At 41.6% G+C, this 27857-nt stretch overlaps 1 protein-coding gene across 1 annotated transcript in view; it reads right to left on the bottom strand.

Moving 5' to 3' along the window:
- Positions 1-11212: 11212 nt before the first annotated feature.
- The window catches only part of F9 (coagulation factor IX), a 310524-nt gene continuing 293879 nt past the window's right edge, over positions 11213-27857 (bottom strand). The window contains exons 7-8 of the mRNA XM_078688628.1: positions 26948-27065; positions 11213-12328 (exon numbers count right to left, since the gene is read on the bottom strand). Of these exons, the coding sequence (XP_078544754.1) occupies positions 11775-12328; positions 26948-27065 (672 nt within the window). The 3' untranslated portion in view covers positions 11213-11774. The remainder of the gene's footprint in view (positions 12329-26947; positions 27066-27857) is intronic.

Below are 27857 nucleotides of genomic sequence, written 5' to 3'. Positions count from 1 at the left end.
AAAATAAATACCATAAAACAAGGAGCTATAATTATAAGTTATAAAACACTACTGTAAAGTTTGTTTTCGCTATAAAAAGAATAAAAGAATACACGTGTTTTTAAAATTTACTTTAAAAACATTATACGTTATAGGGATATTGCAGTTAGATATTGACATTTAACAAACCTTTGAAATTCACTGAAAAAACCATAGGTTTCAGGCAGGTTATAGTTAGGAATTATCATTTTTTTAAAAACTTAGAAATTCATTGAAAAAACCATAGGTTTCAGGGGTGTTAGAGTTAGCTGGATATTTCTCTCATACAAAACAATTGAAATGTCTCCGTTATAGTTAGTTGTACTATTTGTAACTCTTGTGCCCGCAATCCACTGGTGATGATGTCACATATTACACCATTCATGTCATGGTCAGTGACATCATTCATGAAATCACTGATGACATCTCAAATTACATCACTGATGACATCATCCATGTGACAATCAGATACACCTCATCATACACTAGTATATTCTTTCATCACTCACTGTAAAATACAGAGTACCATATTTGACTCCATTGACAAAGCAATACAAGTATCTAAAAACCCACTCAGTGATTCCTAGATCTACACACACATCTAATCAATTACTTTTAGATTCACTCATACATGTTGTCAATGATCAATAGAACACTATCAAATATAATTATACACTTAAATTGACATTACACACCACCACACATCGTATTCAGTTATGCAGTCATCCTACTCAGTTTTGCAAACAATGTATCCTATTTACAATTATTCAGCTACACACTTAAACAAATAGCACTTCATTTATTCATATAGATAGTAACTCATACTTAGTGTGTTATGAAATCACTATTACTAGTATGCATTTATCTATACAGTCACTCAGGCAATCAATGAGTTTTATGTATACTTATTTATATACAAGAACTGTCACATACACTGCCTTTTATTTGTTTTATTTTGTTGGACATGTACCATTAAGAAATAGTTTTGTTCATCACCACACCCATAAAGATATTCACTCACCCAAACAACTATTATAACATGTCTTAACCTCATACATGTACTGAATTAACTATTCACATATCTTTGGGCAGTCACAGATCCCCCACCGAACCACACACACATTCACTCTCCCATACAAATAATCAGTTAGCTAAGCAATAAATAATATAGTCTTACACATAGCTAGTAACCAACTGTTGCAGCAGTTTACACAACAACTGATAAAGTAATACAGATATTCACACAGTTCAGTCACTATCCAATATATTTAGTGAGACACTATAAATTAGTCAAGTAAACAGTCAATGACACTGCTACTAAATCCTCCATCAAGATAGGTATATATCCACTGATTCCTAAATGCAGATTGCTATATATATATATAATACATATTTAAATAACAAACCAAACCACATTCACTGGATGATGTCATCAGTGATGTCATCAGTGATGTCATTTGAGATGTTATCAGTGATGTCATCAGTGATGTCACTGACCATGTCATGAATTGTATAATATGTGACATCATTACCAGTGGATTGTGTGCGCGAGAGTTACAGTTAGTACAACTAACTATAACGGAGAAATTTCAATGGTTTTGCATGAGTACAATGTCCAGCTAACTATAACACCCCTGAAACCTATGTTTTTTAGAATGAATATATATATATAAAGTCAGAAATTTATCAAGCAGAGAGTTATCAGATATACAACTAAAACTTTTGAACAGAGGCCTTTCATATTGCCCCACAAAAAATATGAATGTACCAAACACACGTATTGACTTATATCAATTTTGCCGCCAACTAAAATTAAAAAAATACTTTGCTGAAAAAGACACTAGGAAAACACATGCCCCCAAGGCAAAAGAAACACGATCCGCTGTCAAACAAAAGGACCTACCAGCCATCATAACTTTAACATCGATTCAAGAAATTCCTTCAGCAAGTCAAAGTGATAACATAATATCACCACAAATGGAGATTGAGCTTTGTGACACAATGGGAATAACCACAAACACAGGAGGAGATAGTGGTTTAAAAAAAAGCTCAAGATTTTGTCTACAGCTTCCACTGGGTAACAAGGTGGATTTGTTCCATGAACTAATGGTTGAAGAAATAACGAGGATCGCGGATAAATCTGTTAAGAACGCGAAGAAGAAACAAAATCTTTCACCAAAAGAATACAAAGCCATATCCGAATTAAAAGATGATCCAACAATAATAATCAAGTCATCTGACAAAGGTGGTAACCTCGTTGTACAGGACATGTCAGCCTACATTCTAGAAGCCAACAGGCAACTCGACAACCTGGAACACTATGAGCAACTAAAGAAAAATCCAATGGAAGAATGGACCAGTGAATATCATTCTTTGTTGTTAGGTTGGAAAGAAAGGGGCCTAATTGACTTTGATGAATATTTTTATTTAAAAACAGATAGTCCAATTGTTGCCACAATATACTTTTTACCAAAAGTTCACAAATCCCTCATACAACCTCCAGGAATACCAATTGTAAGCTCCATAGGATCGTTATTGGAATCAACATCAAGATTCATAGATATATTTTTAATGAACTATGTGACAGCACTACCATCTTTCCTGAGGGATACAATGGATTTCCTAAAAAAGATCTCTGAGAGTGAATGGAAACCAGCCTATCTAATGGCAACCATTGACGTTGCCTCTCTTTACACCTCGATACGTCATGAGGATGGTGTGAAAACTGTCAAAAATGTGCTAAGAGCACGCTCAGTAAGCCTTTTGGAACACCCAGCAATGCTACTGGAGATGCTTCACTACTGCTTAACACACAATGCTTTCCTGTTTTTGGGAAAGATGTATCTCCAAAAGCAGGGGACCGCATTGGGAACATCATTTGCGCCCCCTTATGCGAACCTCCTGATGGGGGCCTGGGAAAGTGGGGTAGTGAAAAAAGAAAAAGAAAATGGGTCCAGAATAAAACTTTGGTGTTGTTTTATAGATGACTTGTTCATCATATGGGAAGGAGACAACAACTCACTCCAATTATTCATTGAATCCATGGAGGTAAATGACTATAATCTGCATTTCACTTCAACCATCAGCTCCACAAATCTCATCTTCTTAGACGTAGAGATCTTTGTAAAGAACAACAAATTGTGCTCTAAAATCCATAGGAAACCAACATCATGCAACAGCATCCTTCACACGAATAGTGGACATCCTGTGAAATTGAAATGGAGTATTCCATATGGCCAAATGCTGCGAGCAAAAAGAAACTGCTCTGAACAAATGGACCTAAAAGATGAAATAAACAAAATGAGCCAACGGTTGTTGGAGAGGGGGTATCCGGAAGAAGTGATATCATCTGCAAAATCAAGGATGGCCATGAAAAAGAGAGTGGATTTGCTTGTACCAAAAACCAAAAGGTTTGAAAACATCATGGACAATGAAAATGATCAAAAGAATGAAGTGACAAGACTAATCATAGATTTTGACAACCAAAGTAGTGAAATGAAAAGAGCATTACATAAACATTGGAAAATCTTGCTCCTGGATGAAACTTTGAAAAATAATTTAACCATCTATCCAAGCATTGCTTACCAGAAAACTTCATCTCTAGGAGATATCTTAACTCAAAGCCATCTTGAGTTAAGAGAACCAGACAAACGAGCTTGGTTAACAGCTCCTGGTTTCTGGAAGTGCTATAAGTGTAAGGCCTGTGATCATGGAGTGAACATCAAGGAATATAAACTTAAAAATGGCAAAATAGAGAAAATGAAGGATCACATCGCGTGTGAATTAAAATGTGTGGTTTATAGACTACAATGCCCCTGTGATAAGTTTTATATCGGGAGCACGATCAATAAATTGAAATTAAGAATATTACAACACTTAAGGGCAATTAAGAACAAAGACCCTAGCTACCCGATGGCCACACATTTTGCCAAATACCATCAGAGCAACCCAGCCTTACTGAAATATTCAGGAATCAAATTAAGTAAAATCTCAGAAAGGGGTGGAGATCGAACATTACAACTTCGAAAACTTGAATCCAGAATGATACTAGGCATGGGAACAGAGGTCCCGAATGGACATAACTTAGATGCCGAACTGTTTGTACACTTGTAAATATAAGAAGAGAAAATGGTAGAGAAAATGAGAGACTTGTTTCACGAAACAGAGAGGTGTGAAAATATGTAAATAACATGTGAAAAAAATATGTGAATAGATGTGATGAGATTAGGAACTGGACAACAAAGTATAGCACATTAGCCAGAATTCAAAGCCAAAGTATCATAGCGTCCCAGGTTTTTTGATAAAGTTTATCATGAATCGTTGTTAGAATGAACTCGAGGAAATAAGGAAATGGATAAAAGCGGGATGAGGATATAAATTTATGGATGTAATAACCTGTACTTTACAGAAATCTTCAGCATTTATTCCCCTTATCCAATGAACACGGCACTATAAATCTGGTACTAATGTATATGTACATAATTATGTAACACTAAATAGACTGTTTACAGTAATTACTAAAATGTAAATAGTGTACTTATAAACCAGTGTGATAATAATAACTTAATTGAAAACAATGTTAAAAAACTATTTTGCTTAACTTCCGGAATTAGTAGAGTACTTTACTGAATATAATCGAAAATCATTGGTTCATGAACGGTTAGAAAATCGAAAATGCTACAAAAGAATGGGAAGCAGAAAACTGTTTAAATGTTAATATGTATATGTGTATAATCTATAATTTGGCTTTGAGCAATTTTGAACAGCCAGAGTACTTTACGGAAACGTTAAAATGTAAAATGGCTGCGTTGGAAAGCCAGTAAGAACTGTGCAGGGTTGATGGTCTAGATGACCATGGAAAGGGAAGAGGGTACTTACACTAATGCACTATAAAAATGAGGTCTAGACCCAAGGACTCTATGGTCCAGTGGAAGGCTGTCCGTTATTTGATGCACGTTATTTTGCACATGGTGTGTGAATAAACTACTTTTATGAACTGAACCTGTTGCTGTGCCGTGACTTCAGCCGTGGTAACTATGGTGAGAAGAGACAAGGCATATATGTATATATATATATATATATATATATATATGCAAAGTCGGGAAACCCAGGCTCGCATCAGGACACCAGCACTCACTCACAGGAGGACTCTTAAAGCTGCGGGCGCTTTGCCCGCTTCGGCATGTACCCACATGGGTTTTATTTATCAGTGTGTCCCCCAACAGCACCCACTTGGGCTATACTTTGGTTTTGGACTGCAACAACCAGGATGCCTTGCGGTGTGCAAGGCGTGAGATATCCGGCAAGAAAGGGCGGGACTCTAATTTTGAATAAAGCAGGTGTTCCAAAACCATGCTGTTGGCGTCTTCATTCTGATCGGCTCCTGAGAAAGGAAGAAATTTCGAAACACGTCGAGCCTCCGGTCATGGTTGAAGTTAAGGGCTTGTTCCCGTGGCTGATCCTGTTTTTAGAGAACATGCTGGTGTGAGGGCTCTCCCACAATAACGACAACTTTTGTGACTGGATATATATATATATATATATATATATATATATATATATATATATATATATATATAACGAAAACGCCATTCACCACATCATTTCTCCTGAAGGAATAACGAGAGTAAGCCCAAATTTTTCGTGCAATTTCTCCGGTGATTTTTTATTCAATTACACCAGCCATCCGTCATAACGCGTTTCACCTCTCAAACGAGGCTTGATCACATGACTATATATATATATATACATTTTTCTTACCCATCCCTTTACATCCCCCCCTTCCTTAACCGATGAGCAACAATAGATGTGTTTTTTGCTATGGGGTCGGGCCATGTCAGGAAAAACACCTGGCAGTGTTTTTCCTGGTGGCAGAAATTGAGGAGCTTGAGACAAGCAAGAAGGGTTGGGAGCATTGCACAGTAGGTTTGGTCAGAGGGAACACAGGGGAACGATGACTGAGGCAAGGTGAAGGCAGTGGATGAAAGAAAGGGGACGGTGAGGGTTGTATGTTTGAAAAATGTTTGGGGAATTTGTATTGTTAAGAAGGATTAAGGGTGGGAAGTTATTAGGATATTACATTGTATTAGTGAGGCTATGTTTATATTTTGTAAAATGTTGAACAGCATACCTGTCCAAATAAAGTGGCGTTTACTCTCATTAGAGCTGTTTATTTGTCATCTCACCCAATGAGGGCTCCTGGGGGTGGCATACACAGGATGTCCTCCCAGGGCAGCTTTTGCTGGTGGAACAACCAAGACAGAAAGGTATTGGTCATTGGTGACAGTGGACGGGCTTGAATGGTGGTTAAGGTTATTCTGAGATACGACATTCAAGCTGTGGTTCTGAGGTAGGGCCAGAAGTTTTTAGTTTCCCTCCCTCGCTCCCTCCCTAATATTAATTACTTTTTAATTTATGTTTAGGGTTGTTTTGAGGTAATAGGACAATATTGTCACTCGGACTGGTGGCAGAAATTGAGGAGTTCGAGACAGGCAAGAAGGGTTGAGGGCATTGCAGATTAGGCTTGGTCAGAGGAAACACAGGGTAGGGATGACTGCCAAGGTGAAGGTCAGTGGATGAAAGAAAGGGGATGGTGAGGATTGTATGGTAGAATGTTTTGGGAATTTTTATTGTTGGAAAGGATTAAGGGTGCAGGGGTGTTAGGATGTGATATTGTATTAGTGAGGCTATGTTTATATTTTGTTAAATGTTGAACTGCATACCTGTCCAAATCAAATCAAAAATCTTTATTCGATTGTAGATAATACAATCATAAAAGTACAATTCATAAGTACACATTTAAAAACATTCCGGACAATTCATTTCATGTGGCAAGTGAAAGACACAGTATACAGTACAAAGAAAAAGATCGTACAGCGGGCACTAAAGGCATGAGCAGTGTTTAGTTAAAAACATAAATTACTATATTGTTTAAAAGCACCTAAAACATTCGCAGCATAATTATCCATCCATGCTTTTCCTAAAACAGATGGCTTTTTTTAAAAAGTTACAGACAAATAAGGTACAGTCACAATTCAATAGTTGTAAGTAGTAAAGTGCAGGTTTGATTTGTACAAAATTCAGTTTTTTAAGGCACGGTATAAGGTATAGTTTCCGTGGGGTGGAGTAATAGGGGCAGATAAAAAGAAAGTGGGCCAGATCTTGAGGAGACTTTCCGTCGCAGCCACAAGCTGGCAACACTTCACCCCGTTGTGCCCCACTTGGTACCGCCAGTAGGAGATGATATAAATCAAAACGGAACCTTATTAACAAAAACTGTTCATAACTGGTCATAGGCCATGTCAAATAAGGTTCCATTTGTGGACAGGTTTTAAGTAGTAAGTGTTTCCTAACGCTGTCCTTCTGTATCTCAACCTCTTCTCTGTCAGTACATCTTAACAATAATAGAGCATTTTTTACCGAGGTAACATCGGATTTTGTAATCAAGTTGGGAGCATAAAACAAATCAGAACGGCCAATTGCCGTCAAACAATCCTTTATATACTTCACCCACGGGACTTTAAACCTCCCGTCTAACAATAAGGCTTCTTTCAGCAGGGCATGTGTGAGTGGAATGTCGGTATTAAGCCAACAATTCAGCCAACACAGAACCGGGCTTACTGCTATTCTATCACCTAAATAGGGGACCCCCAACTCCTCATGTACAGAGTAGTTCCCAATACCCCTTGGCAACCTCAGTATCTTTTTCAGGACGTTATTTTCTGTAACCATTAGGTCTTTTATCTTACAATAGCCCCAGAGCTCGCTTCCATAGCAGGCAACAGCAACACTTTTTGCCTGGTACAGTTTGAGCAATGCGGCCGTAGGGCAGTTACCGATTTTTTTTGCAAAGCCAAGAATGGCCGCATTTACCCGTGATATTTCGCCCTTCTTTTTAGACACTGCGGGGCCCCACGATAATTTATGATCTAAGAGGACCCCAAGGTATGAAAAGGAATTAGTTGAGGGGGTTTTCTCCCCATTTATACTAAAGGAATCAGTTTTCCGGGTACCCTTTCCTGTTTTCATGACATAGGACTTGGAGTTGTTAATGCTTAGGCCACGTGACTCCATAAATTTAAAGAAGGAATTGAATAACTTCTGAAGACCGATTGCTGTCCTAGATATAAGAACAGCATCGTCTGCATAAAGTAACACGGGCACCCTCTTGCGCTCAACAAAGGGGTAATCTGCTTCAGTATTTAAAAGAAATTCCTCCAATTCGTTAATATATAGGTTAAAGAGGAATGGGGCCAAGATGCATCCTTGACGAACTCCCCGGTTTATTCTGAATTCGTCCGTTACTTTAAGGTCTTGGGTGTAACGGACGTTAGCTCTAGTATCCGAATGCAGATCGGCTAGGAAGTTGACAAGATTCCTCTCTACACCCATTCTCAACAGGGTAGCCCATAATAAGCTCCTGTCCACACAATCGAAAGCGGACGACAAGTCCATAAATGCCATGTAGACGGTTCCTTGTCTAGCCAGGGTATATTTGCTTAATATCAAATATAGGTTCAGGCACTGTGTAATAGTCGAATGGCCAGGTCTGAACCCATATTGTATAGGTGATAGAATATTGTTATCTTTAGCCCATGTGGATAGCCTGTTAAGAATTACCCCCCCTACTACTTTAGCTATTGAATTTATTAAAGAAATCGGCCTGTAACATAATGGACTGCTGCGATCGCCCTTTTTAAAAACGGGGACTATAGTCGATAGACCCCACATATTTGGGCACCCCGTTATCACTGCTGCATTTATTACCGCCGTGAGAACAGGGGCCCAAAAGGGGATACTAGACTTGAACAGGTCCGGTGGCAGACCATCCGGGCCTGGGGCCTTGTTGCTAGTTAGACCCTGAATCCCCCTTGCAACCTCGTTAACTGTAAAGCCTATTGGGTTCACAGATGATATTAAAAAAGCATTTTCTGCACAGTGCTCATTACTCTTAAAAATTGTACTAAAGTGAGTCACCCACTCCCCCTCTGAAATATTTGTACCAGGTACTGTGTCATTAGGGTTATCAAACAAGGGTTTGTTGATAATTTGCCAAAACTTGCTGCTGTTCCCCAACACTGAGGAATCGAGGAGGGATTCTATGATATTGACCTTAATTTCCTTTTTTCTATCGGCTAATGCCTTCCTGTAGGTCAGGCGAAGACTTTTTATCAGGTCAGGGTCTCTAGGTTTAATTTTTAGAGCATTCTTCAGATCCCTACTTGCCTTTGAGCAATTGTGGTCAAACCATTTAGAATTTTTTCCACTTTGCCCCTTTGTCGGAGCTGTTAGCAGAGAACCAATCTTTGAAATCAACCCCGCAAACCCGGTCAAGATATTCGCGGGAGATGAGTCAAAAGATGAACATGCAGACAGCTCCTCCTCACATGCACTGTTTATTTTGGAATACAAAGTGTCTTGGTTTATCATTGTCCACTTAATGCGGCGTCTACCATTTATGCAACTCAGCGTGCCTCGGTCATTGCGAGACATTCGTTTTGTGAGTAAAGACCCACCCAAACTAATAACTAGGGGGTTGTGATCGCTGTAAACACTGAGAAGGATAGTAAATTGCGAGACCCGATGTACAAGATCTGAAGATACTAATATATGATCTATAAAGGATCCCTGGCCGTGTCCTTTGAAGGTTGGAGCGTCAAAAAATTTTGAATCAGGGACCATAGACATAGCTACAGTTAAGTTATTATCATTCACTAAGTCATTTAGGTTCTTGCCTCCCCTAGTATGAGAAAAGTGGAAGCCTTCAACACTGTTACATCCCAGGGAGCCCATTGGGGTAGAGCCTGGGTTACCACATGGGTGAACATTAAAATCGCCTACTATCATTATGTTCCGTGATACAGTGCATGCATTTTTACTCATTAAATCTGTTAGGGATGCAATGTTACAAACACCATTACCGCTATTAGCATTATAAAAATTAACCAGGGTCAAAACATTCTTGCCATTTTTTATGTCAAGCATCTGGATGTTCAAATTATCATTGTGACAGATGCTTGTTTTGCAAAGCAAGCCCAAATTAATAAAGGTAGCCAGGCCACCCTTTGCTCTGCCCCTAGTCGAGGCAACCGCTGGAGTCATGAAGCTTAGGAAACCTTCAATGTGGACGTTTTTATCCTCCACCCAAGTCTCTTGAAGGCACACAATAGTAAATTTTTTGATAAATGATACCCAGGCTGGGTCACATATCTTGTCGGCCAAGCCAGCTATGTTCCACGAGATTAGGCTCACACAATCATCAGATGCTGGACATATAAGAGTTTCTCTGGTAATTGGAGCAGATATTGGAATAAGTGACTCTATGTGTGTGTCCCCAGAGTCCATAGTACTTGCTACAACCGGTTCTGAGTGCTCCAGAGTAGAATCAGGAACCCCATACGGGGCAAGAGTATTGTCAGTTTTAGATGGAGAATCCAAAGATAACAATGACATTCTGGGGTGGTCTTCGTGGCATCCTATCATACGTGCACCCTTAACAGCACCACTTACAGAGGCACTACTTTCTGGCCTCATGACAGGTAAGAGCAGTAAAGAACCCTCATTATTCCCAGAAGACACTGTGGATAATGCAACAGATAAACTGCTATTCATATCAGCATATGTTACAGCGGTATGTGTACCAGTTATGAAGCAACAAATACCCTTCTCTTCATATGACCTTGTGATGCATGAGGCATTTTCACCCCCCCCCCACACCCTCTACACACCTTGAACATCAGTCACATTCCTCCAGGCCACTGAAAGCCTCGAACCTATTAAAAAGCTCTAAAGGAGTAAATGGCATCAGATGTGTCATATTACCATTTGCTCCTATTTTGTGGTTTAATGGTATGGTATTCCACCCTTGCATTGCAGGTGTCGGAGCTAGATGATGCATATATACAGGATTCAGGGCAGACTCCATATTGAGGAACTGGGAGGTGGAATAGATATTATTAGTTAAGTGTTGTGGGGGATACCTGTCCAAATAACGCAGCTTTTTACTCTAGGCGCGGTTAGCGACCTTTTACTCCCATTAGGCCTGGTTATTTGTCATCTCGTCCGAGGCATGTTTCAGATCAAGTAATTCGCAGCAGTGTGGATTGCACTGTAAAATATTGTCTTGTGATAAAACAGAAATCAGTATCGTGTAGTTAAAAATCATAACACTAATAATGGATCCACAAGAGCAAAGCACAGACACAAGAGGTTTATTAGAAGAAACTGTTTCTGAGAAAGACAGGGACAGAAAATATTTGAATTGTTTGTTGCGATGGCCTATTATTGCACAGAACACAGGGCCATTACTAGGTCCTTTCCTATGCAATCGTTCAATCTTTTCTGCGATGATGAGGCATTCAAGCAACATAAGCTCAGTACTGTACATGTGTGAATTATACTCGCCAATTTCCATGCATAGTTATGTCAGGCATTCTCATTAAATCTCTGTGACATTTTCTATATCAAGCTGTGAAATTGCAGCCAAGCAGAAAATGACAGCGCCTTTCCGATGCCTTCTAAGAATTTGCAACACTTGTGATCTTTCAAACAACTGACATTTTAGATTCCAAAATATCACTACAAAGAGCTGTGAGCAGTAGCACTTCATCTCTGAGTAATAAAATTGAGACTTTTTATCTGACAATATTAATATGCAATTATACTGTTGAACTGTGACAGATCGGTTTTTACGCTACTCTGCATAATAAACTGGAAGGATGAGCTAGGCACCGACATTCCCTTAATGAAGTTATTGATTAAGGCAGCTGGGTTGTGCTTTTAATCCAGTCAGCAAATCTGGAAACTCGGGTGTAAACACCGTACTTATCTTTCATCGCACATTTTTCACCCCAGCTAATTACTCCTGTTAGAAACCACACGTCATTAAACTGGCTAGCAAGAGGGCCCCCGCTGTCTCCCTGGCAAGAATCTTTGCTTACGTCAGCGTAGCCCGCGCAGAACATGTTTACAAAGACCGTGAACCTGCTGCTGCGTTTGCAGGCCGCGCGGTCCACAAAGGGGACCTCGAGCTTCTGAAGGACTGTGGCCGGCCTCCCCTGGAAGCGCACGTCACCCCAGCCGCTCACGATGTTGCGCACACTCTTCTCTTTCGTGAGGCTGTCGATGAAGTCCTTGTTCGCGATGCAGATCGGGGTGACGTAGCTGTTGAGTTGCATCGGGGTTGCCAGCTCTATCAGCGCTATGTCGTGGTGGTACTTGTTTTGAGTGGCGTTGTAGCTATGGTGCATGATGACTTGTTTCACTTGAAGGTATTGCTCTGTGCCGTCATTAAGTTCGGTGTTATGCTCACCTGATGAAATAAAAGATATTTTCAGAAATTAAAACCAAGGAGGTAAATCAATGTTTATACTATTGTTACTATAATGGAAACTCTTTTTATTGTATTGCCAACGATAAAAGACATCTGTCCAACTCTATTTGATGTATTAAATGAATAACAGCGGAGCTTTGGACCACACACATTATGACTAGCACTGAAACCTCAGGAGGACATACCACCTATTTCGATGTTTTTCTTGAAGGAACTGTTTACGAACCAGCGGGAAACATTAAAAGTCTGAACACGAAGAGCCCTTAGCAGAAACATATTTGTTACCCCTTTTGAACAAATAGACAGAATAACCATGTTTACATTTTGTTTTGGTTTCAGATAAGAGCAAAACATAAAAAAAGAAGACGGAGAACACAAGGATGTGAATGTTTATGTGAGTCAGAAATACATTGAGCTGTTTAGTATATCAACCTCCATCGATCGGAAAGGTTTTCTTTTCACAGGGTCGATTCACAAAGCGTTCTTTCATGCAAAAAGGAGAAATATGGAGCAGAAAATACATCAAACACTTTGCTAGCAATATCTAGACTGGATTACAAAAAAATCTGAAACATTTGTATGACGCAGGGCTCGTTTCCACATGTGTGAGCGTGAGTTATGCAAAGTTTGTGTAATTTGCGTATCATAGGCTTCCTGAAATCGCTACTGGTAAATATTCACAGGAGAGCGACAGTAGAGTAGTCAGGACAACTTAATGTTTATGAGAGGAACAACCACATTTTTATAACTATGTAGATAAGCACAAACATACGAGCGTCTGAATGTAATCTAGAATAGTATATTGGCAACTGCTGAGAAAAGAGCAACACTGGGCACCCACATTTCCCTTTTTTTACGGGGAATGTATTAGGAAGAAAAGATTCTATTGGAAAATAATTTCCATGAAAGGAAAATAGGAAACAAATGTATATTTTTAGTATTTCACTCATTGCTTAAGTTACATGGCAGATTAGGGAATATCCGTGTATGGTAGGTATTTATGAGAATCAAACATACATAGAAAATAATGGTAAACAGATTACAATAAAAGTGAAATGACAAAAAGAATTACAAAATATTACTTCCACAGAAATTTACCTGGACCTAGGCACCCCTTGTTCCTGAGTTATGAGCACTCACAGCAGCAAGGTTTGGGTTTTGCCACTTTAGCTGTTTACTCAGACATCTCACAAGAATTGTATCTAATACAGGTACCCTAGCTAAATATCTCCTGTTTTATATCTCCATCAAATAAACAATTGAACTCCAGGGCTTGGTTTCTTGCTCTAGGGACCTGGATAGAATTTGTAGCTGTTAGACCTGTCAGCCTGAGGGTGGTCTTCCCCCAAACGTTTTGCCTTCCTCCTCCATTTATCACATCTAGTTTTTGCTGGCCTGAGGACTGTGAGCAGGTCACCACTGCTAAAGTGCATGCTTTCTCTTCTCTAAACACAGTAATGAAATGAAATGAAATGAGGGCATTTGTAAAGCGCACAGCTACCTCACCCGAGGTGTCCCAGAGTTGTCCGTATACCGCTTAGGAACCCTTCCTGGCTTTATCCCTGTGAAATGTCCACTCCTAGGCATCCCCAAGGTGAAGCCAGGCATCCCAGCGCTGTTGGGGCCGTTGTGGAGATTAAGCAAGCTATTGCCCAGAGTTGCAGAGTGGGACCCATGATTAGAATAGGCACGAGACGAGAATTATCAGGTCCGAGGAAATTGAGCCCAGGACCCACCGAGGCGGGTATTGAACCCTGGTCCCAGACCAGACCTCTGCATCAGGGTCTGCCGCTCTAACCATTGAGCCACACTTCTCCAGTACTGTTGGCTCATACCCAAAAGTATATTTAGTTTATTTATAAGTCCTGACAACAGTGCCCTACATTGCACAGGGCCTTTAAATCAAATGCTACTATTGGGCCAGCAGCACTGATTGTGCCACCCACTCAAGTAGTTCTATTAACATGGCTCAGGCCTATTGCAGGCCATGTATGTGCAGTTTTAAACTGCCACTTTGACCCAGCAAAACAAACCTTTTGCCAGGGTCAAACCTTCCTTCTCAATACATATACATCATGCCTAAGGTAGGCCCAGGATAGTCCAGAGGACAGGGTGCATTTTTTTTTCTTAAACAGGACATACACTTTTAAGTTTGACATGTTCTGGTAGTGAAACACTGCTGTATTCTTTTTTCACTACTGCAAGGCCTATATTTCCCATTGGATGTGCTTGGATAGTCCATCAACTGGCAGGATGTGGGGGTGGAACTGGGCACAGCCCCACTTGCAAATGAATAGACTGTTCCCTTCCTTCACACAAAGAACTTTCTACCTCTGTCGTGTTCATGTAGCCCGCTTGGAGCCAGGGGTGGCAGAAAATGTCAAGGACTTCAAAGGGAACTCTCTATAGACTCTTCCTACTTATAAGTGAGCACCAGTTATAAATATTGGACCCTCAGACCCAACTCTTGAGTAACTGTGGATACTACAGAAGGACTGCTGTGCTGATTTGCTTCCAGGACTGCCACTCTGCCGCCCTGCTACTCTGCTGCTTGCTGCCCTGCTTGCTGATAAGGAAGACTGGATCTGTACACTTCATCCTGGGCAGAAGTGACTCCCAAGGACAGTCAGATGATCTCCTGTTCTGAGTTACAGAGACATAAGCTCCAGGGCTTGCCTGCAATTGCCTGGCTGACCTGCTGTGTGGACCTGCTGTGTGGACCTGCAATTGACCTGCAACTGAGCTTGCCTGAGCCCTGTTTTCCCATGCTGGAGTGAGTTGCTGACCCTAAGTGGTGTGCCTCGGGTCCTGGACCCTTGGTGTGGCCTAAGTTGAACTTCCCTGAAGTTTTGGGGCCCATTCCCGGTAAGACCTTGCTACAACACTGCCTGGGAAGGCAAAGTTCTGGTGAACCAGCCTCTTTGGGCTACAGCAACTGCCAAGAATGCCCGCCATCATAAGATTTGCATTTTGCGCTACAGCATTGACAGCTCGCGGTGACCACCAAAGTTATGTTCCAGCAACAACCATCCGCGATACTCGGCCGGCTCTTCATGCTACTTCAATGGCTACCACAATGCTCTCTCGCTCCTTGTGGCCCCTTCCACCTCAACTAGAATTGTTTTAACTGGATTATGAAGGTAACTGAATGGAACTAACCTGGTTCCTGCATCCAGCCCACGCTCAATGGCGGTTGGCCTGAACTTGTGACTTTTACCCACTCTCCAATATCCACATATCTGCAAGTTGGTCTTTGTTCTTTTTTGGCACTATTTTCACTTTCAACTTTAAAATTGCAAATCTCTGGCTGTACTGATTGAATTTTTGTTGCTTTGGTCTAATTTTCTAAATTGGTTTGGGATTTTCTTGTCTTGTGCTTTTATTTCATTACTGTTTGAAGTGCGGCATAGATACTTAACACATTTCCTCTAAGATAAGCCCGGCTGCTTTTGTGGCAAGCTACCAGATGTTTAAGTACAAGATAATACGGGGTTTGCGTGTGACTTCACTCTGACAAGGATTGTGGTTGCTGCTTGAGTAGAGCTTCACCCCCCTCAACCAATAACCCAGTTTCTTATACATTTCTATCCTTTCTGCCCATATCATGTTACTTTATGGCATACTGCTAGAATGGCTTAAGATTTTCTTAAATATAATGTGATTTTAACTAGAGGTTGTATCTCGCTTGGTACAAATAGAAATATACCCAGGAAACTTGCTTCATTCATGTTTCTGGCAATAACTATTGCGAGTTTAACTACTGCTATTAACTCTATTAAAAATGCTCCCCTAATATTGATAATTATTGGGGTTGACTTTGACATTACTATGGGCTGGAAGCAGCTAATTTGTGTACTAAAAGTATGCTGGTAAAAAATCGATTTTACAAAAGCAGGTAGACAATTGTAATATAATTGGTATTAGTAATCAATTGGGTTATTGATTGAGGGTGCAGAAGCCCAACTCAAGCAACAATCACCCCCTTCTAAGGAAGAACCACAAAAGTCACTAAATGAACCTGTTCTTAAACCTGTGGTAGTTTGGCACAATAGCAGTCGGGCGTAACTTAGAAGCAATGTCAGCGCCTTGAGACCATCACAGGCAAGTAGCTTACTTATGATTCCCTGATTGATTGAATGCATTTATGTAGCATTCAAACAGTAATACAATTAAAACACAACACAAAAAAAATCACACCAATTTTGAAAATCTTGCTAAATAAAAGGGCACCAAAACCAATTAAATCAAATCAATAAAACCAGACTTATGATCTGTAAAATTTTTTCGTAAGATGCAGTGCATAAAACAGGGTTCTCCAAACCGGTCCTGGAGGGCCTGATCCATGCCAGATTTTTAAAATAACTACATGTATCTAAATGGGGAAATGCAAAAAATCTGCCATAGATCTGGCCCTCCAGGACCGGTTTGGAGAACCCTGGCCTAAAAGATCAAAGCACCAACCACAAATATCTGGTCGAGCAAGGCTGGGCTAAAGTGAAAAGTTAATGCTGTCCACAATAGAGTGCAAGACAGATACCACAGTGGATTGGCTTGAAAAGATCAAGAGAAGATAAAGTTCAGTGGTGCAATGCAGCAGGCTGTGTCCGAGGAGGTGGTGTTGTTGTCTAGGAGCCACTCAATTAATCTCAGTTAAGCCATTGATGATGGCAAGAAAAAGCTCTGAGCAGGAAAAGCCGGATTTCTAGGCCGAGGAAACTGTTGCCATCAAGCCCAGTGAAGATTTTTATCTAGTCGGAGCAAACATCAATCTGTGCCTAGGAGAGCTTGCTGAGGCCAGAACTGAAGTGGATCTGCTGCTGCAGAGAGGAACATAGTGGGAGCTTCAGCAAAGTCAGGCTGACTGTTGATGAACCTTTGGTAAATCGATTGGCAGATAGGTCCTAGTCTTCTATCATTTCTTCTGGAACTGTTTGGTTATATTTGTTTTAATTCCCAATGTTTAGGTTTAGGCAAGAAGAGCACCTCAGAGGGTGCATAGCAAAAGCTCCGGGGAGTGGGAGAACATGGCGGCCGGCTAGCAGCAGGTCGTGGAGGCTCTAGGAGTCGGGAGTTACTTTCCGCTGGTGTAATGGAAATTCTCACCCAGACAGCGAAAGGATCGTAGATTATGGCGCTAGAGAGGACGATTTTGTTTTATTTCAGTCTCCTTTTTTTCTGCTCCTGCTTACCTCGTCAATTGCAGCAACAGCTTCGGTGGCCGCAGTACTATTGGGCTGGGACCTGCTGTGGACCCAAGCAGCGCTCGAGCTTGGCAGGATATGCTTTAAGATTTAAGAAGCTGAGAACCTTATTAGGTGGTGGGAATATTCAGCCTATTGACACTGCTATAGTAAAAGGAAAAGGAAATACCCAGTTAGACCGGGCTGTGTTTGGGGGTTGGGTGAGCCCCAGGTGGGGGAAATCTAGAAAGACAAGGGTAGCCCCCAGCCATAAAAATGAAAAGTTACACCCTCGTTATGAACTTTTTTTACAGTGATGCCAAAAACCCCATTATTAAAACACCCAGATATTTGTCTGCCCGCCAGTCCCTCACACTTCTTAGCGGGACAGGACATCCTTAGCCCAAAGAGATTTTAAGTCTTGGTGGATGACTCACAGACCCTGGAGGAGTCTACTTTTAACACTCAGAGGATGGAAAGTGCGTGTGCAGATACAATCATGAACCCTTCACCTTGCCTGGGTGAAGTACAGTGGGGTTTACAACCTGGTCAGAATGGTCAGAGTTAGGCATTAAGTCCCGAGCTAGGGGAAGGGCCATCAATTCCACCAACATCCCAATCGGTCTCTGACCTGATTCAGGTGTTAACAACAGAAGTGAGGATCAGATTTGAGACCTCGGAAAGGAATCAAATAGAGATGAGATCTACATGTGACAAGTTGGAAAAGAAACTAGCTGACCAGTCAGCTAGGACTTCGGTGCTAGAAACAACAGTGAGGGAATCGACTTCCCAAACTGAGGAAAACAAGAAAGAGATCACTTTGCTAAGGAAAATGGAGTGGGTGTTCAAGAAAAGCTGGAATCCGTGGACAATAATCAAAGAAGAAATAAACTCTGTCTGCTAAAAATTCCAGAGGAGGCAGAGGGTGGTAACATAAAAGCATTTGTGGCGAGATTGATCTAAGTAGGGACCCAAGTTGACTACACAGAATATGATCTCATGGTAGACATTCAAAGGGTCCACAGAGATCCTTTTAGGTTTACCCCAAATAAAACAAAACCCAGAAAAATCCTATTCCACTTCCATACAAATAAAATAAAGAAGAAATCCTAATTAAAGTAATACAAATGAAGTTGTTAACTGTGGATGGAATTAACTTTGAAGTAAGGTCAGATGTGTCAGTGATCACGGCAACCAAACCTTGGGAGTTAGGGAAACTGCTAGACCCATGGTAGAAATTATGCTCTACGGCACAATTGAAATACTCCACTACATTGAGGGTGATGCATTATAATAAAATGCAGAATTTTCGGCGGGTGGAAGAGGTGGAGAAGTGCATACAATCCATCTCAGATAAGGGGTAAGATAGAGAGGGTTTGGGGCAGAGGTAAATATCACTTTCTTCTTGTTTCAAGTCTGCCCTTTCCTTAGGCTCTTTCTTCTCTCTGTCTTTTTTAGGAGTTTTTGGGTGTTTTTTTCCTTTTTAGGTTAAGAAAATAATGCTAGCGGCACTACGAAGTAAGGTGTTATTTAGACTCCCGACTCCTAGGGGGCCGCCACAGGCCTAGACCATGGAGGAGTAAAAAGGATGGTGCTCCAGGGTGGGCGATTTAGGGTGTTATGGGAGTAATAGTGGTCATGGGGTGGGGAGCAGAGGGAAAAAATAAAAATTAACATGTCCTCCTTGACAAAATATTGTTTTTCACACCCCTCGTGTAGAAAGACTACAGTACAAGGGATGAGTGATGGCCAGAGCATTCAGTTGGAGATCTTCTCTTGGAATATGAATGGGCTAAGAGTCAAATATAGGGAAGAGAAAATCCTAAAATATCTGAAAGATGACCCAGCCCAGATTATAATTTTGCAGGAAACTCGTTTGACTTACATAGCAATGGAAAATCTTTTTAAGCCCAGAGGTTGGATCCAAGAGCTTATCTGTGACCCAACAGTTGACTATAAAAGGGTTAGTGATTTTAGTTAAAAAGAACCCGTATATCACCATAGAAGAAAGAAGAGTAGACAAAGTGGGCAGATGGGTTATAACGGAAATACGGTGCTACCATCAAAAATTTACAGTAGCCGGGTATTATGGTCCAAATATAGATGACCCCAGTCCATTTAGAGGATTACTGACGGAATTGTTAAGTTTTACGCACCCTGTCATTTTAGCAGGGGATTTCAATGTGGGGTTGTATGGGGTTCATTCAAACGTTTTCTGAGGGAGAAAATGACCTCCATACACTCATTCAAAGGGAAGAAATATAGAGTGGAAGTAGTGGAAATAGAACTTAATATTCAGCAGTCAGAGGAACAGATAACAGTATATGGGGTTGGACAATAATTGGGGCCTTCAGAAACCTTCCTGCAAAATCTTAGGCTGGAATTAGCTGTGATGGTAGAAGAGAGATAATTACAAAAAAGGGTGTGGTGATGGACAGAGTATCTGAGTTAATCAGAACACTCCTACCCAGTCAACAGATCAGGGCTTGATCCATCACCGTTTTTTAGCTCACTGCACCATCCCAGTTCAGAACCTGGCTATATGCAAATTAGTCTGTCCCTGGCCCAGTGCATCATGGGAACAGGGCAGACCAAACTACCAAGCCAATTCTTCACTGGAAAGGAAACAAGCTTCCGGGGACCGGTTTCTGGCATTACAGCCGTCTTCGGCCCGGCTTGCTTGAATCCTGATGGTGCAATGAGCAAGGGACTCATGTCTGAGCATACCCTTCCACACTCATGGTGGCCAAAATAATTACAAAAAGGGTGTGGTGATGGACAGAGTATCTGAGTTAATCAGAACACTCCTACCCAGTCAACAGAGCAGGGCTTGATCCATCACCATTTTTTAGCTCACTGCACCATCCCAGTTCAGAACCTGGCTATATGCAAATTAGTCTGTCCCTGGCCCAGTGCATCATGGGAACAGGGCAGACCAAACTACCAAGCCAATTCTTCACTGGAAAGGAAACAAGCTTCCGGGGACCGGTTTCTGGCATTACAGCCGTCTTCGGCCCGGCTTGCTTGAATCCTGATGGTGCAATGAGCAAGGGACTCATGTCTGAGCATACCCTTCCACACTCATGGTGGCCAAAATAATTACAAAAAGGGTGTGGTGATGGACAGAGTATCTGAGTTAATCAGAACACTCCTACCCAGTCAACAGATCAGGGCTTGATCCAACACCGTTTTTTAGCTCATTGCACCATCCCAGTTTCAGAACCTGGCTGTATGCAAATTAGTCTGTCCCTGGCCCAGTGCATCATGGGAACAGGGCAGACCAGACTACAAAAGCCAATTCTTACACTGGGAAGGAAACAAGCTTCCGGGGACCGGTTTCTGGCATTACAGCCGTCTTCGGCCCGGCTTGCTTGAATCCTGATGGTGCAATGAGCAAGGGAAATGGCAGAAACCGGTCCCCGGAAGCTTGTTTCCTTCCCAGTGTAAGAATTGGCTTTTGTAGTCTGGTCTGCCCTGTTCCCATGATGCACTGGGCCAGGGACAGACTAATTTGCATACAGCCAGGTTCTGAAACTGGGATGGTGCAATGAGCTAAAAAACGGTGTTGGATCTAGCCCTGATCTCTTGACTGGGTGAGAGTACTCTGCTTAATTTAGAGACTCTGTCCATCACCACCCCTTGTTGTAAATTATTTTGTCCACCCTAAGCGTGGAAGGGTATACTCAGATGTGAGTCCCTTGCTCATTGCACCATCAGGATTCAAGCAAGCCGGGCCGAAGACGCCTGAAATGGCAGAAACCGGTCCCCGGAAGCTTGTTTCCTTCCCAGTGTAAGAATTGGCTTTTGTAGTCTGGTCTGCCCTGTTCCCATGATGCACTGGGCCAGGGACAGACTAATTTGCATACAGCCAGGTTCTGAAACTGGGATGGTGCAATGAGCTAAAAAACGGTGTTGGATCTAGCCCTGATCTCTTGACTGGGTGAGAGTACTCTGCTTAATTCAGAGACTCTGTCCATCACCACCCCTTGTTGTAAATTATTTTGTCCACCCTAAGCGTGGAAGGGTATACTCAGATGTGAGTCCCTTGCTCATTGCACCATCAGGATTCAAGCAAGCCGGGCCGAAGACGCCTGAAATGGCAGAAACCGGTCCCCGGAAGCTTGTTTCCTTCCCAGTGTAAGAATTGGCTTTTGTAGTCTGGTCTGCCCTGTTCCCATGATGCACTGGGCCAGGGACAGACTAATTTGCATACAGCCAGGTTCTGAAACTGGGATGGTGCAATGAGCTAAAAAACGGTGTTGGATCTAGCCCTGATCTCTTGACTGGGTGAGAGTACTCTGCTTAATTCAGAGACTCTGTCCATCACCACCCCTTGTGGTAGAAGAGAGATGGCGGAAGAAGTGGTAAGCGAGAAACCTCGCCTACTTTGCATATGGGGAAGGGTGTGGAAAACTCCTAGCTTGGAAAACTAAGAAAGATCATGCAAGAAGTGTTATAAAAGAACTCAGGTGTGAAGCGTCAGGAAATTCCCTTACGACCAGAGAAGAAATAGAAGTGGCCATTTGCAATCATTTTGAGAGGGTATATCAGGAGGGATTGGTAGTTATAGAGGAAGATATGAGGGAATAGATGGATCAGGATATCCCCCGTAGAATCAGTGAAAGTAATGTTAAAAATACCAATAGCTCTATTACAGCGGGTGAGATCAGAAATTCAATAATGTCAGGGAAGTTGGGCAAGGGGTGGGTCTGGATGGACTACTGCTGAGCTACATAAAAGTTTGGGTAAGGTTCTCATCCCAGTAATGATGAAGCTGTTTTGAGGCATCTTTGGAAAAAAAAGTGAAATGCCATCATCCTGGAATGAGGCTATAGTAACGCTGATTCTTAAACCAGGAAAACAGCCAAATGTTTGTGAATCGTACAGACCCATTATAAAATCGTTGCTAAACTTTTGGCAGAAATGTTAAATGGGGTGGTGGGTGATCTCCTACATGAGGATCAAAAAGGCTTTGTCAGGGGGAGCGGGATCCAGAATCTAACCTATAACTTAAGTGGAGCAATAGACATAGCAACGGTCCATAAAGCTCTCCTGGTCATCATTACCTTAGTCGCCATGAAGGCCCCTGATGGAGTAAATTGGTCTATCTTCAGAAAATAATAAGGTTGTGCAATTTTGGATAAGATCTTCTGTAGGACCATAGAATTGATTTAGCAAAACCCAACAGATAGGGTTCTGGTGAATGAGAATCTGTCTATTCTATTTAAGATCTCAAGGGGAACTAGACAAGGGAGCACTCTGTCTCCTCTTCTTTTCAATCGAGATATCGAGCCCTTAGCTGTGAAGATTAGAAATTCAGATAAAATATCCCCCTTTAGATATAGTGGCTGGGAGAAAAAGGTGGCTCCACACGCCGACAATCTAATGGTGTATACTTCAGACTTGTCCACCTCCCTCCTAATAATATATGATCTGACCGCTCAATTTGGGCGCATCTCAGGCTATGAAGTGAAAGAACAAAAAACAGAGATTATGGCCTGGAACATGAACCCATACCAAGTGAGCACTATAACAAGATGAGATACTTAGGCATTAGGATCATGCAAAACATCGAGAAAATCCCAGAAAATAAATTTTAAAAGGGTCGGGAAGGATGTCTGTAACTCACTATTGAGCTGGACGCATCTACCGCTGACAATCATTGGAAGAGTGAACTTAATAAAAATGATGATCCTTCCTAAGCTCATTTTTCTTTTCCAGAACATCCCTTTGGTTTTTAGAGAAGATTGGCTTAGATAAGTAGTTTTATCTGGGTCTCAACATGCACGCGGATTGCATGGAAAAAGCTTTGCAGAAAGAAAGATAAGGGGGGCCTGTGTTTCCCAGATTTGTCCTATAATGCCTGGGTTTTCCTCCTAAGAAATGGGAATATGCTTTTGAATGAACGAGATGGTTCAGACATTCGTAAAATGTTAATGGTGATGTTATCAGACGTGAAGGGGGAAGCAAGGTTTTATCTACGAACTTGGAGAGCCCAGATATTTTAAGAAGGTGTGTCTGAAGATTTTACATGTTCTAGCAATTACCTGGTATAAAGTCAGAAAGGAGATAAAACTCAGCTATTATAGTGCATTGGCACCAATATGGGATGCACCTGGCTCTCCAGAGTGGGCCAAGGATAGTCTGGCGGCTCCTCTGAGGGAGGCAGGGGTGAGGTGTTGGAAACAACTAGTTGAAGATGGGGCTTTACTTCCTTGGAATAAGTGGCCAGAGATAACAAGCAACACAATATAAAGGTTCAAATATCTACAGAGGAAAAGTTTGTATCAAGTTGTCAGAGTAAACATTGGCGCTTAAAATGAGCTGGAGTCCTTGGTGGCCGCCAACGTTCAGAGAAAGAAGGAGGGGGCAAATCTGTATTGGCTCTTGATGGTACTTTCGGATGGAGATTTCAGACTACCAACCGATATGTGGGGAAAGAGCTTGCCAGAGATGCAGTTAGTAGAGTTATGGCAAGTATCTTTAAAATTCTGTACTCCACGGTGCATGCCGCAAATTTAAAGAGAAACCACTTTTTTTTGTCTACGCAGGGCCTATTGGACACCCCTAAGGCTATCTAAATTGGGCAAGTGTGTCACTCCGAAATGCCCAAAATGCAGCCAAGACAAGGTGGATGATATACATATGTTCCTGGAGTGTCCCGAGATTCAATGTTTCTGGGCAGATGTGATTAGCTGCATGTCTATGACACTTGGAGTGGCACTTCATGTAAGCATAGACTTTGTTTTCTTTGGGGTCTAGGCACAATATGAGTCCATGTCTACTAATGTAAGAAAGCTGAGTTTTTATTTGATATTGCTTGCTCGAAGAGAAATCTGTAATAATTGGATAAAAAAAGTACCTCCGACTATGATAGATTGGATTACATCTGTAAAACATACAATTAGACTAGATAGAGCATCACTAAATAAAAAAAATGATTTCTGGTCTCCATGCGAAAATTGGCTTGAATCTGATTTGAATACAGTCCTATGATTATGCCTTTAAACTGTGTTACTTCACTGCTCTGGCGGTTTCTGCAGACGGCCTTTGGCCGGAGCAAATCATGATGGGAGAGGTTCTGTGTGTGTAAAGTGCACTATCCTTGGTTTTAAACAAAGCTCTCTGGTAGGTGCTGATCAAAGTGGGCCCCAGAGTCTTTCTGCTTTGTTTTTTCAAGGTGAATGAGGACTACAGAAAAAAAATTATGATAATAAAAAAAAGAACAGCACCTCCATCACCATTTCCTTGGGTCACAAACCTCGGGGGGCACTACTTGGGGTTAGGACTCAGTTCAGCAAATGCAGGTACAGGTTTGAAGGTCTCTGGAGCTCCTTATGTCCCTGTAGCTCACACAGGAGGCCAGCCAACTATCCCTCAGAGTCCCTCCAGTGGTCCTGGGTTCAAGGAGATGGTCCTCTCCTTCAAGCAGCAAAGCAGGCTTTAAGAAGCAGGTCAGGCTCCTGGAGGCAAGGCAGCCCTCAAGCAGCAATGTAGTTTTCTGGTAGCAGCAGGTCAGTCCTCTGAAGAAAAAAACTGGCTGCAAGCAGCATGTATGCCATCTGGAGTATTAGGCAGTCCTTCAGTAGCCTTCCACAGCTCCAGGAGTGTACTGAAGCGTGTTTCAGGTGGTCAAATATTTATACCTGGTACCAACCTTTGAAATGGGGGACATCCTGGATAACCCCACATCTGGTTCACAAAAGTTATTTCCGTCTCCTGCCTAGACTCCAAGAAGTAGCCATAAGGCTAGTGTCAGGTTCATTTTTGTGTTCTGAAGGTAAGCGCTTTGAAATGTAATTAGCACCGTGAACACCTCTGCCCTCAGATATCCTGTTGGGCTTCTCCATCCTGCTTACACCCAGTCCCCTTTGTTTCACTGTCAGGCAGGAATACACCAACCACTACAACAGAGTCATTCACAGTTGTTACAAAGGATACTGGTATGAAGCACGAATGGTTAGGACAAGAAAATGCCAACTTTCTAAAAGTGGTACAAAAGTGGGTGGTGATGGACGGAGCATCTGAATCAATCAAACACTCACACCCAGTCAAAATATCTGGGTTTAATCCATCACCGTTCTTTAGCCCACTCTGCCACCCCAGTTCAGACATGGCTATATGCAAATCAGTCTGACCCTGTGCCTCATGGGAACAGTCCAGCCCGAACTGTCAAGCCATGTCTTCCCTGGACCGGAAACAAGCTTCCGAGGACCGGTTTCTGGCATTCCAGCCGTCTTCAGCCCGGCTTGCTTGAATCCAGTGGCAAAGTGAGCAAGGGACTCACGTCTGAGCATACCCTGCCACACTTATGGCGGCCAAAAGTGGTACAAAAGGGCGTGAGTCCCTTGCTCACTTTGCCACTGGATTCAAGCAAGCCGGGCTGAAGACGGCTGTAATGCCAGAAACCTGTCCTCGGAAGCTTGTTTCCGGTCCAGGGAAGGCATGGGTTGGCAGTTCGGGCTGGACTGTTCCCATGAGGCACAGGGTCAGACTGATTTGCATATAGCCATGTCTGAACTGGGGTGGCAGAGTGGGCTAAAGAACGGTGATGGATTAAACCCAGATGATCTTTTGACTGGGTGTGAGTGTTTGATTGGTTCAGATGCTCCGTTCATCACCACCCCCTTTTGTACTACAACTTTCTAAAAGTAGCATTTCTAGAATTTGGACTTAAAATCCAACTTTATCATTAAAGAGTCTAATTAGCATATTGCTATCTGCTTACATTCAAAAGTTGTCCCTTATTAAATGTAATAAGGTAACCACATATTAGTCAATGGGACAGATAGGACTTGCACTTAGTGAAAAATGACTTTAGGAATTTTTCACTAAACCGACATGCTCTATGTTTTAAATACAATGCACGCTTCCCTATGAGCCATTAGGGCTTACCTTAGGGGTGACTTAAATGCATTAAATTAAGGTTTAGGCCTGGAAAAGAGTTTATTTTTCCAGGTCGCAATGACATCTTAAAACTGCACTCCAGACTTCAGTAGCATGCCTGAGACATGTTTTAAAAGGCTACTTTGGTGAGTGGCGCTCTGAGTGCTGCAGACTCACTAATGTAAGCCCTGGTATTTGTAGTACCATTTACTAGGGACTTACAAGTAAATTAAATGTGCCAAATAGGTGTAGGTCAATGTTACCATGTTTGAAGGAGAGAGTACAAGCACTTTATCAGTAGTTAGTAGTGGTAAAAGGCATAGAGGTATAAAGCCAACAAAAACAAATAATGCAAAACAGGAGGAGTGAAGGCAAGATTTTTGGGGGTATTCCACACCATGGATATTACATCTGACACCAAGTACACTCGTGTGTGAGTCGTTAAATCACTTAATATTAATATGTTTACATGGGAGAGCAAGCACACAACTGAAATACAAACTATATCATGGTTCAGGAAGACATTACTCACCAACAACCACCTTAAACTCAGTTACTGTGGGAAAACAATGGGCTGCAGTTACAATCCACTTTTCACTAATGATGGATCCACCGCAAAACCCAACGCCGTCTTTATTGAGAAGATGGACCTACAGAAATGAGGAAGAAAAAGCATGAGTTTGAGAAGAATGTGAAGGTCATATGCCATGGCTAATAAATGGATACCCTCCTTAAGCAGGAAAAGTCCACATTAGTATGTTGGTATATGATAAAACTTAAGCAACAGAAATAGTCTTTGCTGGAAAGTTCAATAATCCATACATTTTGATAATACTGATCTTTCTTCCTTGACTTGTGCCATCATCACCCATCGCAAGCTGTGATTTTTGGATGAATTTTGAATGGAACTTTGTTTTATCATATTATAAATAACTGGCATGTAAGTGTGGAGCTAAATACAGCTTAGACACTAGAGCTCCTTTAATTTTCCAACCTGCAACTTGTAGTCTGTCACATTCATAGTGTTTCCAGTCTTTACTTACTACTGTTATAAATTAATTTCTCGAGGATATGTTGTTAAATAACAAATTATTTTTATTAATGCAAAGTTTCAAGCAAGAGCACGACATTTGGGCTCTCAATGTTTCTGCTTTAGCAAGGCATCATAAAGAGTGGGTTCAATGTGCCTAATAAGCAAATCATCAATGTGGTCTAATGAATGAAAATCACAGAACGTTCAGTGCTTTGTATCTCTACTCTCAAAATGCTACCATGAGGGTCTCCTGCAGTTGCTTGTGATGAAAATTGCTGCTGCCAAGGGATGTGTTTCCCTTCATTTTTATATCGAATTATTTTCTTTGGGGATATTGTTATTCAGCTGTAGAGGAGTAACATATTCAGGGAAAAGGAAGAGTATGCTAAAAGTGATTGTTGTGCTAAAA

This window comes from Lissotriton helveticus, chromosome 4_1 (genome assembly GCF_964261635.1).
Source record: "Lissotriton helveticus chromosome 4_1, aLisHel1.1, whole genome shotgun sequence".
Taxonomy (NCBI): Eukaryota; Metazoa; Chordata; class Amphibia; order Caudata; family Salamandridae; genus Lissotriton; species Lissotriton helveticus.
Note: the sequence above shows the minus strand (reverse complement) of the source record. Positions and strands in the feature narration are given on the sequence as shown.